At 39.1% G+C, this 17,518-nt stretch overlaps 1 protein-coding gene across 25 annotated transcripts; it reads right to left on the bottom strand.

Annotated features, from left to right (window-relative positions):
• Positions 1-612: 612 nt before the first annotated feature.
• Positions 613-16,945, bottom strand: LOC148873455 (uncharacterized). Of its 25 annotated transcripts, none has more exons than XR_016112716.1 (29): positions 16,008-16,925; positions 15,818-15,872; positions 15,545-15,604; positions 15,356-15,435; positions 14,777-15,001; positions 14,588-14,667; positions 14,009-14,248; positions 13,742-13,808; positions 12,824-13,654; positions 12,471-12,707; positions 12,282-12,394; positions 12,113-12,200; positions 11,702-11,925; positions 11,513-11,592; positions 10,933-11,157; positions 10,745-10,823; positions 10,577-10,657; positions 10,166-10,405; positions 9,987-10,066; positions 9,820-9,905; positions 5,697-5,825; positions 5,543-5,619; positions 5,361-5,457; positions 5,134-5,227; positions 4,985-5,048; positions 4,729-4,905; positions 2,379-4,041; positions 1,288-1,806; positions 613-1,196 (listed from the first exon to the last, which is right to left on the bottom strand). XR_016112716.1 is itself a non-coding variant. In XM_088983486.1 (29 exons), exons 1-5 carry the CDS (start codon positions 16,253-16,255, stop codon positions 14,980-14,982), a joined length of 465 nt encoding a protein of 154 aa, XP_088839612.1. In that variant the 5' UTR covers positions 16,256-16,945; the 3' UTR covers positions 613-1,196; positions 1,288-1,506; positions 1,723-1,771; positions 2,379-4,041; positions 4,729-4,905; positions 4,985-5,048; positions 5,134-5,227; positions 5,361-5,457; positions 5,543-5,619; positions 5,697-5,825; positions 9,820-9,905; positions 9,987-10,066; positions 10,166-10,405; positions 10,577-10,657; positions 10,745-10,823; positions 10,933-11,157; positions 11,513-11,592; positions 11,702-11,925; positions 12,113-12,200; positions 12,282-12,394; positions 12,471-12,707; positions 12,824-13,824; positions 14,009-14,248; positions 14,588-14,667; positions 14,777-14,979. The 25 variants fall into 25 exon arrangements, 8 of the variants coding, with proteins under 8 accessions (XP_088839612.1, XP_088839604.1, XP_088839596.1 ...); XR_016112713.1 differs by having other exon boundaries at positions 13,742-13,824; XR_016112710.1 differs by having other exon boundaries at positions 12,824-12,878; positions 13,014-13,824.
• Between the last annotated feature and the right edge of the window lie 573 nt (positions 16,946-17,518).

Below are 17,518 nucleotides of genomic sequence, written 5' to 3' on the forward strand. Positions count from 1 at the left end.
AGAAAACCTATCAATTTATCAAATAAATTGATACTTTAAAACTTGCTTTGGACCACGATTGAGATAGATAGGAAATGGCTAGTCAGAAGAGTACTAGCAATAGTTGGGGATTTGCCAAATTGTTCCTCTAAATTAAAAATATCCGATTTGAAGAATTTACAGTGCATTGGACCACGTGCTTTCAGACTAGGTGCATTCAAATTTCAACAAATTGCCCACCTGAGCCCGCCCAAATTGCATTTGCACCCCTAGATATATAATATATTAATATATAATTATACAATTCCAAATGGATGACAACTGCTCTAATTATCCTTTATAGGCATGGAATGCGCCGTTCCAATGTTTTTAATTTTATAATATTACTAATAGGGAATGGCCAAGTCATAAGCTATGCATTAGTATAAGACTTATTGGAATAATAAAGTATATTTATTTACTTTAATGCATTAACTGAAAAGCACAAAATGATTCATAAGAGATCTCTATTAGGAAAAGTGTTTTCTAATATATATGCAAATAATAAGGAGATTCCCATGCACTCTTACTTTTAGTTTGTTTTACTGCCGTACAAAAAAGACTAAATTTTCTGACTAGCACCATTTCATAATTTCCACAAGAAAAATAAGCATAATTATCTGCATTCTGCAATTCTGAATAATTCTGTTCGTATTATTACATCCTGTCCACTAAGCTGGCCACTGTTTATTCAAAATTTGCCATAATATCAAACAGTAACAAGTTTTATTTTATCATACAAAGGTCCAAATATATAAACGTGTCTTGAACACTAACAAATAACCATGCCCACCAAGTACAATCAGAATTTTTTAATAGTAATAAAAACTGAAAATAAAAACAAATCTCAAACAAGAAGATCAACCCACCGATTTTCTTTCAGGTTCCAAGACACTGTTTAATCTTTCAAGCACACTATCATCAGCCAAAGATATCTTATCCACAAGAAGTAGATCCCCATCCTTCATTGTTCGTACAGCAAGAGGTCCATCCTGCCACATAAATATGGTCTGCCACTTCTGGGATAGCTCAACTAGGTCTAGTTTAACTTGCTCAAGGCTATCAAGATCCTGCTCAGTGACGTCAGAGTGTGAAACCACACCTTGTCTATAACTATCTATAATTCTTGTCAGCCAATCAAGAGTTGAAGAAGCTTGGACAATGTCTGTAGATATCATCTGCATTGAGAGAAATGCATAAGCATACATAAAGCATCAAGCAAGTAAAAGAACCTCATTCAAGGAAATATTGACATGGACAGGATAATACATGCATTGTCGCCAGGAGAGTGGAGAAAAGCCTTTGACAGTATCAGTTTTTCAACCAAATATTTGAACTCTCCTGTTAATCTTGACCTACCTCGTACAGGATAAAACCCCTGAACTTTTTATGATGGTTAACTTGTAGATTATCATATTCTAACAGCAATAAGCAATCAGAAGTTTCAAAACAGAAACCACTAAAATGCAATCCCTCATTAAAGAAAATCTGTAAAAGAAAGAAACAAACCCCAAGAAAATCAGATGTCTCCGCGTACTGATGGCAATTCAAAATATGCAATTTTAACTTTAAAATAATGCTAAGTAACTGGCAAGCAGTTGTCTTCCCACCACCAGTCTCACCAACAAGAAGGACAGGCTCATGCAACTTGAAGCAACACTCAACAAGAAAATATAACCTCCACATGAAGTAGGTTCAGCTTACAAGTTCACAAAATCATACTTTCCAAGACTCTGACACTTCTGATCATTCACTGAAGTTTAAAACAGAAAGACTATCAGCTGGTTCCTGAATTATAAAAGGTTAAACAGTTAGCGAAGTTTATACACAAATATAAAATTCCCATCAGCTTCATAAAAGGAAAAAAAATGACCAAAAAAGGAATTCAAGTAGCACATTGACTTCCAGATAATTAACAAAGATTCATATTTTCTATGATGATTCACACTACTTGTTCATGAAATGTATCCAATTACCACCTAGGAATCATTTCTATCTCAATTATTCCTGACTCCTAAAGAGAGAGGACAAATGAAACCACAGAAGAAAAAACCTCTGAACTGATGATATCCCTATAACCAATCATCTAAACTCCAACAGAAGCAGTCAACATTCAACTGAACAAACATGTCCGAAGCTACATGAACAAACTGTACTTCCTTGGATTAAGATAACAAGATCAGAACTGCCAAGTTACAGGATTATGAACGACATACTTTCCTACTCCATGCTCAAATAAACAATCAAAAAACAAAAATCCATCTAAAAACACAAAAATAAAGTATAACTGCACAACAGGCAATTCCACTTTCTGTTGTCAAGACAATAATGAGCACAAGAGAGGGAGGGAGGGAACAAACCTGCCGGTACAAGTTGTCTGTGGCAGGTTTTACCCCAAGATGTCTCTCCAAGATCTCCTGGACAACTTTATTCTCATTTTCATCTCGCAACCCTTCAGACAAAAGAAAATAACCATCTTTGGCCAGATCTTAATATGAGTTACCAAAGGTATGAAAACAATCAGCCCATTGAAACAGATCCCTTGGAGTTATGAAACCATGCTTTCCAGCAAAAACTTTGCTACTCTGGCGATGCAACTGCAAGTTCTTCATAATTTCAACCATTTTTTCGCATAACCTTCAGGAATTTTGCACCTCCTCTCTAGTATTGTGCTCAATTCATCTTCAGGAATCTCATCAACATGTATTTCAACAAAATGGTTGCGAAATGCTCAAGAAAGCATCTTACGCCCACCATAAAATGTTGGTGGGTTTTGGGTGGCAAAAAGCATAAAATCTGGATGAGCAATCACTGTTTCCTGCAGTTCAGGAACAAAAAGCTCTCTGTTGTCATCTAATAACCGGTTTAATGCTTCCAGAACATCCAAAGGTGCAAGGTTAAGCTCATCTAGAACAATCCAGTATCCATTTCGAACAGCCTCAACCAATACACCTTTCTTGAAACACAAGCTTCCCATGAGCATCAGTAATAATTAGAGCCCAAGTATTCTTGCAGATCAGTATGCTCATGGTTATTTATATGAACAAATTCATGACCAGTTATTGCAGCAAGATACTGAACAAGGCTTGTCTTTCCACTAGAAGTTGGACCCTGTAAAAGAACGGGATTTTTTTAATGAAAATAGCACGTGCAAAGTTCCTTAAATGCTCTTTGACACTTTTTGTCAGGACATAATTCTCCAAGAAAGCATCATCACTCAATTTCCCCTTATCCAAGAAGTAAACAATCAAAGGGAACATTTGGAGGCATATTTCCACCTTACAAATATGATGGTATCATACTGTTCATAAACTTGAAACAAGGACTATCCAGTGCACAGTATAGAGACCTTAAACTGAACTGGGGCTTCTGATTAGCCTCTCTTCAGGTTCCTTCTTGGCTTCTTTGTAAAAACACACAATTTTATTTACCAATTCTCTATTGGGACTGCTGTAATCCATAAATTGTTTCACAAATGGAGTCAAATATTCTTCATCTAACACATCATTAACAAAATACTATGTAAACCTGCTTCTCAACGAATATGGCAAGTTCCTCTTTCCAGCTTCAGTAGCAGGATTCATAAAAGCAAATATACGAAAATCAGGATGTCAACGAATATAATCAACATCTCCCCTTTCAGCTAAACAAATTAAACTATCGTCTCCTTCCAAAACCCCTGTAATTCTCTGTAGCATCTCAGGAGGAGCCAAATTTATTTCGTCAAGTAATACCCAATTACCATTTTTAATTGCTGTCACAAATGCTCTTTCCACAAACAAAAAGACCATAGCTGAAGAGCCAATCTCTCTACGTGCTGTCTCAAGTTTCATGGAAAAACGCTCCCAAGCTTGGATGAGTTCTTCACTCAGGTCGCTTTCACTTTGTACCAGATAGAGATCTACCAACCTCACAAACTTGCTTCCTGGAAAAACCAAGGCCTTTCTGACATCCATTTAAAACCATTTTCCAGTTCCTATCAGACACATGTTTTCTCAGACAAACAAGAAAATCCCCATTGTCCTGCATACAAGCATAGAAGAGTACTGTCATATTTTGCCTCTTTATCAACAAGAAAAGAAGCTATAAAGAAAAAAAAATGCAATCAAGGTTATTATCATCCAATCATAGTGGAGGAATGGCGAAACAGGATTCATGTTGACCAATCCCATATAGTTGGCGTAAGGCTTGGATCATGATGATCATCATCCAATCATAGTGGAGGAAAGTTGCAATTATCAAACAAATTATCCAAAAAAAAAGTTGCAATTATCAAATACCAAGTCCATGATGGAAAAAATCGGGACACATATGATATCACCAGTCACAACAAGATAATGTTTATAGCTAACCAACTGATAAAAGATTGTAATAACAACAATAAGAAGACAAAACTACAATTTCAGGATAGATGATCCCTAGTACAGTTGGCTCCTACCTTCCACATTATAGCAAATTGAAGTACAGGGACAAGCAGAAATTCAGAAAAGGAGATTGAGTTTGGGGATGGGAATAGATAAGCAAATTATAAACAGGTATTCATATAAATCTTGGATCTGTAGGCTTAAAGCCACCCAATAAGTCTGAAATGTCACTTTGTTGGCTTAAGTTCTGCAAGATAAGCAAATTAGCATTCAATTTCTAGTCCACATGATAAGAGTCCCGTACACAAAAGAACCATCATAATGACAAACTGCCTAGACTGAATACCAAGACTGTAAGTGATTAACCAAGCCTCACTGCAAGATTCTGTACAAGAGTTGTTTTTCCAGTAACAGTTTCACCAACCAAAAGAACTGGCTCATTGCACTTAACAGAACATGCTATCCTCTCAAGAACATGTAGTGAACTACAGATATCCACAAAAGGTTTCTTTTAGTGATGTAACTGCAGAAAACACATCAAGGAAAGTCAACCAATGTCAGAAAGTAAGCAACAAATAATATAAAACAGAGTAAGTGCTTACATGTAATGCAGCCTTCAGTGCATTTGTGGGTAACCCTTCCAACTCATAAATCTGATTGCAAATCCTGCAGGAAAAAAAAAATTCAGATTTTTGTACTTGATGCTCATAGCACAAACGTATCAGACACAATGATTAGAAAAGACAGACACCTGAACTATGGGCTTATTAAGAGGATATAATGTTTCTGCTTCTGACATCGGTACTCCCCACATCTTTGCTATTTGTCTCATTATTAACAGTCGACTTTCAGAAGAAATTGAAGAAGATGCAAAAATAAATACAAACCCACAGTTTATTAAGTAACCAGTAGAAACAAGTAGATAGTCATCCATCACATTATCACAAGAAGGAATAAAAAGTGGAAATCAAATACAACCTCTTGACAAATGCTTTTACTTTCATAAGCTGATAAGCTAAGCCCCATAAAGTTAAAACCTTGACCTGTGATTCTTTTGCACCATTTCAGCAGATCCCTGTAAATATATAACAAAACATGAAAAATAATGACATCTGTTGGGGTCTTATTATGCACAGAGTTGCTAGAGAGGCACTATCTACCCTAAAGAGAACCTGCTTAAAACCAACACATCCTCCAGGCTGGTAAGATGGAGAAGAATTGACCTTTCCAAATGTCTCTGACACAACAGAAATCAATTTTGTAAGGATTATATTAGTCTTGAAAGCACCGGCATATAAGAACAGCAGAGAATACCTATAAGTTTCTCAGCAATAGTCTCCAAATTTGGATACCATGCATTCACTATATCAAACAGATCTTCACGGTTTGACAGTCCAATCATCACTCTTATCAAAAGGACACCAAAGGAGATATTGCCTGTTACTAAAAAGTACTGTTTGGTCAATAAACAAAATACTAATGTACTAAGTGTTAACTAGCAACCATTGCTTTAATCTATCATCATAAGTTGAGCAAACTACAAACATTCAGACCCAAATAAAAGAATTGTAACAAACATGGACTTAAAATATTTGACTCTCATTTCTAAGGATAGTGGCTCTGTGTTATCATAGAAGTTAAAACAACAGACTTAATAGTTCCAGATAGTCTTGCATTTTTCAAAAATGTATATACTACCAAATATTTTAAAAAGTAGGTTTATTGTCAAATTACAGGCTAAAAGTATAGCTGTCAATTGTAATCAGGTGTTATCAGGTCAGACCCAATAGTCCCAATTAATAATTACATAGGTTCTGGGTTTGTTACCACAGACACATATGGAGCCTGGTTTCAAACTGGTTCTGCACATTTACAATACTAAGTCAGGTCAAGCCTGACCAAAACCAAACCCAACCCCATTGACAGAGCACAAAGTCATATCCATTTGTCCAGGCAAAGGACACTAATAAGACTGCTAGTGGAGAATTTTCTAATTCCACAGCACTTATGTTGCTTTCACAAAATAGAAAACTGGAATAAAGCTACTCAGAGTAATGAAACTGATTAAGTGTTTTGTGTTTACTGTAAGAAACCAAAATAGGTTATAGTTAAAATCCTGTCTCTAACAAATGTTTTGTTACCAGGGATTTGTCCTTTTTGAGTCTCGCCTTTCTATGCTACTTCCATCTTTCTTCAGGAGGAGATTTTACACTAAGAGAGCGGAGTGCTTATTTATACCTATTCTAGTACCTATGTCCAACAACTCACTTTCTACTAGTTTGCTTCCTACTTACGGCTCTGACTCTAGCTCTAATATGCAGCGAAAAGATTTGCAGGTGCACGGTTGTCACCAGAAAGTAGTCCCCAAAATTGATCTATGACAACCATCAAATACCTTGATCCAAAGTGACTCAGGTGCTTCCCTTGCTGCTCCAACACCTCCTTCTAATCATGTTAGATATCTACTTACCTGTGTTTGGTCCGACAGAAAATAGGAGAGAAATAAAAAGTTTAAATTTCCTTAAGAAATTTCCCGTGGAACATTATTGTGAAGTATAAAGCTAATGAATCCATAGAGAGATACAAAGCAAGGTTGATTGCGAAGGGGTATAAATAGACCTATGAGATTTACTATCAAGACATGCTCACACTAGTGACATAAATAAACTCAATCCATACTCTGCTTCCTCTAGCTTCTTCTTATTATTTTTCCTCTAGCAACTACATGTCAAAAATGCATTATTGAATGGAGCTATCCCAAAAGTCCCAAAACAGGCCTATGTATAGTTACCTCCAGGAGTTGAACTAGTTGAACAAGGATTACAAGAAAAAAGTGTGCATGCTAAAGAAGTCAATATATGGGCTGAAGCAATTGTTGGTAAAGAAGGGTGATGACTCCTAAACAATCATGATTAGAACAATGACGGCATTTTGGTTACATGGAAACATCCTACTAAGATAGACAACTTAAGGGAAGCCCTGGCTTCTAAATTTGAAATTAAGGATCTAGGCATAGTTGTCAAGAGTCAAGACATCACATTGCCTATCCTGAACACCTTGATTTTCTTTCTTGAGTATATAAATTTTTACCAAAAACAATAAGGACAAAATACAACGCTGGATGAAGAAATATCATTGAGGCAAGAAGAACCCAAAGAGAACCCAACTTAAGCACCCTCACCACTCACTACCCTGCCACCTACCAAAAAGTAAGATGTAGAAGTATAAGCATCACCCAACAAAACCCCCTCCCACCTTTATCCTTGTGTCCAACTGATCAGTCACACGACTCACACCACCTTGCACATTCAAACACCTCTTAACACCACTGACCACCCCCCAATAAGACTTCACAACCCTCCATTAATAACCAAATCCCTTTTTAAACCTCTCCAAATCCAAACCTGTATTACTTTTTTTCTTCTTTCTCCCTTTCTCTTATAGCTCCAAGAAAGTTGTCCTTGAAGAGTCTTCACCTCCTACAAAGTACAAACACAGTCTCCTACTCATGTCTACTGCTTTCACAGTTACCCTATTGAACAACGAGTGCGGTTTTGAAAGGTCCTTACCTTGAAGTACAGGTCTGAAGGGAGAAGAAAAAGGGATACCAACCTTGCTGCAGCACAATCGCTCTCATCGTTCGTGTTCTTGAAGGGGCTGTCAATGCTTCAGGTCTAATCAACTGGCCCGAATAGACCCAACCATTTATAAAGGATCTGGTTCCATGATTATGTTTGTTAGAGTGCCGAATAAGGGTAGTTTAGTCAACTTGTCCTTGTTAAGTTGTATGCTTATGTGGCAGTTTTATTAGAGACACTCTGCCCCACACTTAAGTAAGAGCAGTTTAGTCTTTGTACAAGTAATTAGAGACTAATTACTATTAAGGGGTCGACTGATAGGGTTAACCCATCAGATTCGACAGTCCCTTCATTTTCCTTCTTCTTCTTCTTCTTCTTCTTCTTCTTCTTCTTCTTCTTCCTCTTGCTGGTTCGGGTTACTGTAGCAGCAGTCGAAACATGGTATCAGAGCAAGGTTCCTGACCTACTTCAGTTCATGAACATCTCAGCAGTGTTCGTGACCTCTCTTTCTTTGTTTCTGGGTTGTCAATGGAGAAAACTGGTTCGTCCTAGGTCTGAAACATCTCAGCTCGTCTCTCTCTGCTGCGCATAACCTTCTTCATTAAGAAAATGACTTCAGCAGTGAATGGTTGGTTGAAACTCTCAAAAGAAGGTTGGTTACTTCTTCTCCTTGTGCTGCTGGTATTTCTGGGTAGAAAACCTTCAAGAACCTGCGAGTACTGATCAGAACCTAGAGAACTAGGTTTATTGTTGCCCTAGTTCTTGGAGAAAATCCCAAGAACAGACTGTGTTTACAGTAGCTGAATGGTGTAAGGGCTGCTGTAAGTGGCCAAATTGTGCAAAGTGTAATGCAGTGACCTAGCTGAGTTCTTTGTGGTTATGTAGTGCCCTCTTAAAGGTGTTAAACAGGTCTGTACCGGGTGTAACAGATATGACTATGTGGTGGTGCTTGTGATGCACAATCTTTGTTGAGTGGTTGTAAGAGGGTTTGCATGTGATTAGTAAGTGTTGAATTGATGTTTATGTGGTTCGTGGTGTTGTGAAATCAGTAGTGGTGTGAACAAGAACAAGGCTTGTGTACCTATTATTGTGCTTAGGGACTTCTATAGGTTCTGGAGCATCAAACTCCTAATAACAACACTCAGTTGGTAGCTGGGAATTTAGGTTAGAAGCAGCGGTGAAAGAGTATCATGGCAGCAATGGGAGATGGGTATAATGATCAGAAACCAAGTGTGGTAGTTCCCTCTGACTATCTAAGTGTACAGATGACCTCAATTAAACTGAATGGTGAGAACTATGTTCCATGGGCCAAATCAGTGGAAGTTTTCCTCAAGGCAAAGAGGAAAGTGAAGCATGTAAAAGAAGATAAACCACCGGCTGACTCTCCAGGGTTTGATGATTGGGAACAAAAGGATGCTCAAATCATGACCTGGCTATGGAATAGTATGGAACCAAAAATTAGTGCCAACTTCATGTTCCTAGATACAGCTAAGGATATATGGGAACATGCTAAGAAGCTATAATCTGGACAAGATAATACTACAAGGGTATATCAACTTTATCAGGAATACTTTAATTTGCAACAAGGAAACAAAACCTTAGAAGAGTACTATGCCTGCATGAAGAAATCGCAAAAATGAACTCAATGTCTATCATCCCCTCACTCCAGATGTTAAAGTTCAGCAACAACAAAGGGAACAACAAGATGTTACAAGATTCTTAGTGGGGTTGAAATCGGAGTATGAACCAGTTAGAGCCCAAATATTAGGGAGCTTGATGAGAAATAGTCAGTCACTTATCTGAAGGAATTAAAAGCAAATGGAAGTCCATTGAGCAAGGAATGTGTCCTATATACTTACATTGTTATCGGAAACCAGAAACAATAGTATGGTGCAATAGTCAGAAAGCCCTCCCCAAAAGTAGCAACGCCTCGAGCAATCCAAAACTACACATATAAACAGAGCAAATTAGTAAGCCATACACCCAAAAGAGGACACAGAATGAAGTGGAGAGTTGAGAAGCTTACACCGAAGATTGGACCAGCTTCCTTATAGTAAAGCTGTGAGATCTTGCACAGCTTGCCTGCAAATCGAGCATTCTTCGTGCCTGCCCAGAGGAACCAAGGATATTACTCCAGAACCAGCAAAGTAATATTTCAAAAGTGTTAAAATATAGGAATGCTGACATTCTACAACAATCACATACCTGTGCCGCTTCCGAATCCGTATCACTTCCGAGTCTCCTTTTCGCGCCCACGCCATTCGCCAGTCAAGAATATCTAATCAGAAATAGGTGGAGAAGAAAAGGTTTAAGAGTGTATATAGAAGAAATGGGTTGGAGTGGCTCATTCTGGACTCGAGCGTATGCAAGGCCGTGGCTGGTAGCTGCAACAATTCGAATGCTTGAATCAGCTCAGCGGACGAAATTTCCTGAAAGCGGCAAAGCCTGAATATGCCAGCCAAGAGGAGTATTAAAAAATTAAGAAATATTACATGCACAACTACCGGAACAGAGCAATTAGTAACCCTCACACCCACAAGAAACATCCAGTCACTTATCCTACGGAATTAAAGAATAAAAGAAGTCAGTTAAGCAAGGAATGTTTCGTATACTTACATTGATATCGAAAACCAGAATCAATGGTAAGGTGCAGAAGTCGGCAAGCCCATCCCCAAAATTTGCAACGCCCCGAGCAATCTAAAATTGTGCATACAACCCAAGCAAATTAGGAACCAAAACAACCACAAGAGAACACCGAATGAACTGGAGATTTGAGAAATTTACATCGAAGAGTTGAGCGGCTTCTTATAGTATTGCCGCGAGAGGTGGCGAATCTTGCCCGCAAGTCGAGCATTCTTCGTGCCTGCACCCATAAGAACCAAGGATATTATTGTCACCTCCACAAACGGCAAACATTTTCTTCTATAAATTTTAAAATTTAGGGATGCACACATTCGACAACAACCACATACCTATGCCGCTTCCGAATTCGTATCACAATCGAGTTTCCTTTCCGCGCACACGCCATTCACCTGTCGAGAAATTCTAATCAGAAACAGGTGGAGATATAAAAAGTCTAAGAGAAAATAAAGAAAAAATGGGTTAAAGTTGCCCATTTTGGACTCCAGCGTAAGAGAGGCTTTGGTTGATCACTGCTACAATTCGAACGCTTGAATCAGCTCCGCCGATAAAATCTCCTAAAAGTGGCAATGCGTAAAGGTGTCAGTCATGAGGATTATTAATAAATTAAGAAAAGTTACAAGCAAAAACAACGGCAATTGAGCAATTAGTAACCCACACACCCACAACAACATCCAGTCATTTATCCTACGGAATTAAAAGGAAACGGAACTGAATAAAGCACGGGATGTTTCCTATACTTTCATTGATATTGAAAACCGGGGACAATGGTAAAGCGTAGGAGCCGGCAAGCCGACCGCCAAAAGTAGCAAAGCCTCGATCAATCTAAAACTACGCATATAAACAAAGAAAAAGAGTAACCCACACACACAAACGAGAACACCAGATGAAGTTGAGAATTGAGAAGCTTACACCAAAGAGTTGATCGGCTTCGTTATAGTATTGACGCGAGAGGTTGCGCATCTTGCCCGCAAGTCGAGCATTCTTCGTGCCTACACCCATAAGAACCAAGGATATTATGGTCACCTCCACAACTGGCAAGCCATATATTCCAAAAATGTTCAAATTTAGGGATGCGGACATTCTACAACAAACGCATACCCGTGCCGTTTTCGAATCTGTTTCACTTCCGAGCCATCTTTCCGCGCTCACGCCATTCACCTGCCAAAAATATCTAGTTATAAATAGGTGGAGAAGAAAAAGTTTACGAGTGTATACAAAAGAAATGGGTTAAAGTGGCTCATTCTGGACTCCAGCGTATGCGAGGCCGTGGCGGTTCATTGCTACAATTCGAACGCTTGAATCGGCTCCGCAGATGCAATCTCCTGGAAGTGGCAATGCATGAACATGTCGGTGATGAGGATTATTAACAAATTCAGAAAAGTTACAAGCACAACAATGGTAATAGAGCAATTAGTAACCCACACACCCACAAAAAACATCCATCAAGTTATCCTACGGAGTTTAAAGAAAACGGAACTTAATTAAGCAGGGGATGTTTCCTATACTTACATTGATATCGAAAACCGGGAGCAATGATAAGACACAGGAGTTAGTAAGCCGATCGCCAAAAAGTAGCAACGCCTCAAGAAATCAAAAACTACGGATATAACCAATCAAATTTAGTAACCCATACATCCAAACAAGAACACCAAATGAAGCTGAGAATTAAGAAGCTTACACCGAGGAGTTGATTGGCTTCCTTATAGTTTTTCCGCGAGAGGTTGTGTATCTTGCCCGTGAGTTGGGCATTCTTCGTGCTTGCACCCATAAGACGCAAGGATATTATAGCCACTGCCACGACCGACAAACCTTGTCTTCCAAAAATGATATAGTTTAGGTATACAGACATTGTACGAAAAACACATACCTGTGCAGCTTCCGCATCCGTATCACTTCCGAGTCTCCTTTGCACTCATGCCCTTCACCTGTCAAGAATATCTAATCAGAAACAGGTGGACAAGGAATAGTTTAGAAGTGAATATAGAAAAAATGGTTAGAGTGTTTTATTTTGGACTCCAGCGTATGCAAGGCCTCGGCGGACTACTGCTCCAATTCGTACGCTTAAATCAGCTCCAAAGACGCAATCTCATGGGAGTGGCAATGCCTGTAGAAGCCAAGGGGAGTATTAGAAAATTGAAAAAATTACAAGCACAAAAACGGCAATAAAGCAACATAAGCCCTTATAAAAAGTTTAAACAGATACAAGCGATGTTGTCTTACATTATCGCAGCCATTCTGATACGGCAGTTGACAACGCGAACCCATTAGAACATTCCTGCAAGGACAAGGCAGAAATTGCATTAGCAGAATCTATTAATTCGTGCGAATCCAAAATCAACTTCGCAGGACAACATCATATGCTTCAATAACAAAGGTACGAACAACGAGTGTGGTATTGAAAGGTCCTTACCTCGAAGTACAAGTCCGAAGGGAGAAGAAAAAGGGATACCAACCTTGCTGCAGCATAATCGCTCTCATCGTTCGTGTTCTTGAAGGGGCTGTCAACGCTTCGGGTCCACCCGACTAGCCCGAGTAGACCCAACCATTTATAAAGGATCCGGTTCCATGATTATGTTGAAATAAATAAATGGGTCGGTTCCGGATCTCGCCCCTCCTGAATCGATTCATTCCCAAAACGATTATTTTGTTAGCCTTATATGTTATTTCCTTCCTTTTCCTTATAATTTTTCTCTTATCATAGGTTTAAAGTGTCGAATCTGATAGATAGATAAATACAAGTGTTTAACGTTTTAACATATAAGTAACTTAGTATTTTTCTATCAATTTTATTAACGATATATGATTAAAGTTTAAATTTTAGTTTGCGATTTAAATAAGAAAAGTGGTCTTTTTTAGCTTAAATGGTTTTGTTTTAAACCTATGTTATTGTTTCAACCTAAATTTTAAGTTAAAATGGACGGTTTTGGGTCTAAGATTTTGTCCCAATTAATGATCTGTTCGGGAGTGCTTCTACCTAGACCGGACCTGGATCCCACCCGTTGACAACCCTCTTGAATGGTGGCCAATTTTCGATCGAGCCCCCACTCAAAGCTTGATGAGAAATAGTCAGTCACTTATCTGAAGGAATTAAAAGAAAATGGAAGTCCATTGAGCAAGTGATGTGTCTTATATACTTACATTGTTATCGGAAACCGAAAACAATAGTATGGCACAATAGTCGGAAATCCCTCCCAAAAAGTAACGCCTCGAGCAATCCAAAACTACACATATAACCAGAGCAAATTAGTAAGTCATACACCCAAAAGAGCTTGCACAGCTTGCCTACAAATCGAGCATTCTCCATTCTTGCCCAGAGGAACTAAGGATATTACTCCACAACTGGCAAAGTTATATTCCAAAAGTGTTAAAACATAGGAATACGGACATTCTACAACAATCACATACCTGTCCCGCTTTCGAATCCGTATCACTTTTGAGTCTCCTTTCCATGCCCACGCCATTCACCTGTCAAAAATATCTAATCAGAAATAGGTGGAGAAGAAAAGGTTTAAGAGTGTATATAGATGAAAACGGTTAATGTGGCTCATTCGGGCCTCCAGCGCATGCGAGGCCGTGGCTGGTTGCTGCAACAATTCGAATGCTTGAATCAGCTCTGTAGACGCAATTTCCTGAAAGCGGCAATGCCTAAATAAGACAGCCAAGAGGAGTATTAAAAAATTAAGAAATTTTATATGCACAACTACCAGAACAAAGCAGTTAGTAACCCTCACACCCACAAGAAACATCCAGTCACTTATCCTACGGAGTTAAAGGATAAAAGAAGTCAAGTAAGCACGGCATGTTTCCTATACTTTCATTGATATCAAAAACCGGGAACAAAGGTAAGGCACAGGAGCCGGCAAGCCGATCGCCAAAAGTAGCAAAGCCTAGAGCAAACTAAAACAACGCATATAACCAAAGCAAAATAGTAACCCACACACCCAAACGAGAACACCGGATGAAGTTGAGAATTGAGAAGCTTACACCGAAGAGTTGATCGGCTTTGTTATAGTATTGCCGTGAGAGGTTGCGCATCTTGCCCGCAAGTCGAGCATTCTTCGTGTCTGCACCCATAAGAACCAAGGATATAATTGTCACCTCCACAACAGGCAAACATTTTCTTCTGAAAATTTTAAAATTTAGGGATGCGCACATTCGACTACAATCACATACCTGTGCCGCTTCCGAATCAGTATCACTTTCGAGTCTCCTTTCCGCACACACGCCATTCACCTGTCAAGAAATTCTAATCAGAAACAGGTGGACAAAAAAAATGTCTAAGAGAGAATAAAGAAGAAATGGGTTAAAGTAGATCATTATTGAATCCAGCGCAAGAGAGGCTTTGGCTGATCACTGCTACAATTCGAACGCTTGAATCATCTCCGCCGATGCAATCTCCTGAAAGTGGCAATGCGTGAAGGTGTCAGTCATGAGGATTATTAATAAATTAAGAAAAGTTAGAAGCAAAACAACAGCAACTGAGCAGTTAGTAACCCACACACCCACAACAACATCCAGTCATTTATCCTACGGAATTAAAAGGAAACGGAACTGAAGAAAGCACGGGATGTTTCCTATACTTTCATTGATATCGAAAACCGGGAACAAAGGTAAGGCGCAGGATCCGGCAAGCCGGTCGCCAAAAGTAGCAAAGCCTCGAGCAATCTAAAACTACGCATATAACCAATGCAAAATAGTAACACACACAGACAAACGAGAACACCGGACGAAGTTAAGAATTGAGAAACTTACATCGAAGAGTTGATCGGCTTCGTTAGAGTATTGCTGCCAGAGGTTGCGCATCTTGCCCGCGAGTCGAGCATTCTTCGTGCCTGCACCCATAAGAACCAAGGATATTATGGTTACCTCCACAACTGGCAAGCCATATATTCCAAAAATGTTCAAATTTAGGGATGCGGACATTGTACAACGGACGCATACCCGTGCCACTTCCAAATCCGTTTCACTTCCGAGCCTTCTTTCTGCGCTCACGCCATTCACCTGCCAATAATATGTAATTAGAAATAGGTGGAGAAGAAAAAATTTTCGAGTGTATACAGAAGAAATGGGTTAGAGTGGCTCATTCTAGACTCCAGCGTATGCGATGCCGTGGCTGTTCATTGTTACAATTTGAACGTTACAAGCACAAAAACGACAATAAAGCAACATAAGCCCATATAAAAGTTTAAAAGGATACAAGCGATGTTGACTTACACTATCGCAGCCATTCTGATACGGCAGTTGACAATGCGAACCCATTAGAACGTTCCTACAATGACACGGCAGAAATTGCATTAGCAGAATCTATTAATTCGTGCGAATCCAAAATCAACGTCGTAGGACAACATCATATGCTTCAATAACAAAGGTACGAACAACGAGTGCGGTATTGAAAGGTCCTTACCTCGAAGTACAGGTCTGAAGGGAGAAGAAAAAGGGATACCAAACTTGCTGCAGCACAATCGCTATCATCGTTCGTGTTCTTGAAGGGGCTGTCAACGCTTCGGGTCCACCCGACTGGCCCGAGTAGACCCAACCGTTTATAAAGGATCCGGTTCCATGATTATGTTGAAATAAATAATTGGGTCGGTTTCGGTTCTCGCCCCTCCCGAATCGATTCATGCCCAAAACCGATTGTTTTGTTAGCCTCATATGTTATTTCCTTCCTTTTCTTATAATTTTTCTCTTATCATAAGTTTAGAGTGTCGAATCTGATAGATAGATAAATAAAGGTGTTTAACGTTTTAACATATAAGTAACTTAGTATTTTTCTATCAATTTTATTAACGATATATGATTAAAGTTTAAATTTTAGTTAGTGATTTAAATAAGAAAAGTGGTCTTTTTTAGCTTAAATGGTTTTGTTTTAAACCTATGTTATTGTTTCAACGTATATTTTAGGTTAAAATGGACGGTTTTGGGTCTAAGATTTTGTCCCAATTAAGGATCTGTTCGGGAGTGCTTCTACCTAGAACGTACTCGGATCCCACCCGTTGACAGCCCTATCTTGAATGGCAGCCAATTTCCGGTCGAGCCACCACTCAAAGCTTGATGACAAATAGTCAGTCACTTATCTGAAGGAATTAAAAGAAAATGGAAGTCCATTGAGCAAGGGATGTGTCTTGTATACTTACATTGTTATCGGAAACCGGAAACAATAGTATGGAGCAATAGTCGGAAAGCCCTCCCCAAAAGTAGCAACGCCTCGAGCAATCCAAACCAATAAATATAACCGGAGCAAATTAGTAAGCCATACACCCAAAAGAGGATACAGAATGAAGCGGAGAGTTGAGAAGCTTACACCGAAGATTGCACCAGCTTCCATATAGTAAAGCCGTGAGAGCTTCCACAGCTTGCCTGCAAATCGAGCATTCTTCGTTCCTGCCCAGAGGAACCAAAGATATTACTCCACAACCGGCAAAGTTATATTCCAAAAGTGTTAAAATATAGGAATGCAGACATTCTACAACAATCACAAGCCTGTGCCGCTTCCGAATCCGTATCACTTCCGAATCTCCTTTCCGTACCCACGCCATTCACCTGTCAAGAATATCTAATCAGAAACAGGTGGAGAAATAAAAAATCTAAGAGAGAATAAAGAAGAAATGGGTTAAAGTTGCTCATTCTGGACTCCAGCGTAAGAGAGGCTTTGGCTGATCACTGCTGCAATTCGAACGTTTGAATCATCTCCGCCGATGCAATCTCCTGAAAGTGGCAATGCGTGAATGTGTCAGTCATGAGGATTATTAATAAATTAATTAAAGTTACAAGCAAAACAACAGCAATTGAGCAGTTAGTAACCCACACACCCACAACAACATCCAGTCATTTATCCTACGGAATGAAAAGGAAACGGAACTGAAGAAAGCTTGGGATGTTTCCTATACTTTCATTGATATCGAAAACCGGGAACGT

The sequence above is a fragment of the Nelumbo lutea genome, chromosome 1, assembly GCF_056320005.1.
Source record: "Nelumbo lutea isolate HS-2025 chromosome 1, American lotus-T2T, whole genome shotgun sequence".
NCBI classification, from domain to species: Eukaryota; Viridiplantae; Streptophyta; class Magnoliopsida; order Proteales; family Nelumbonaceae; genus Nelumbo; species Nelumbo lutea.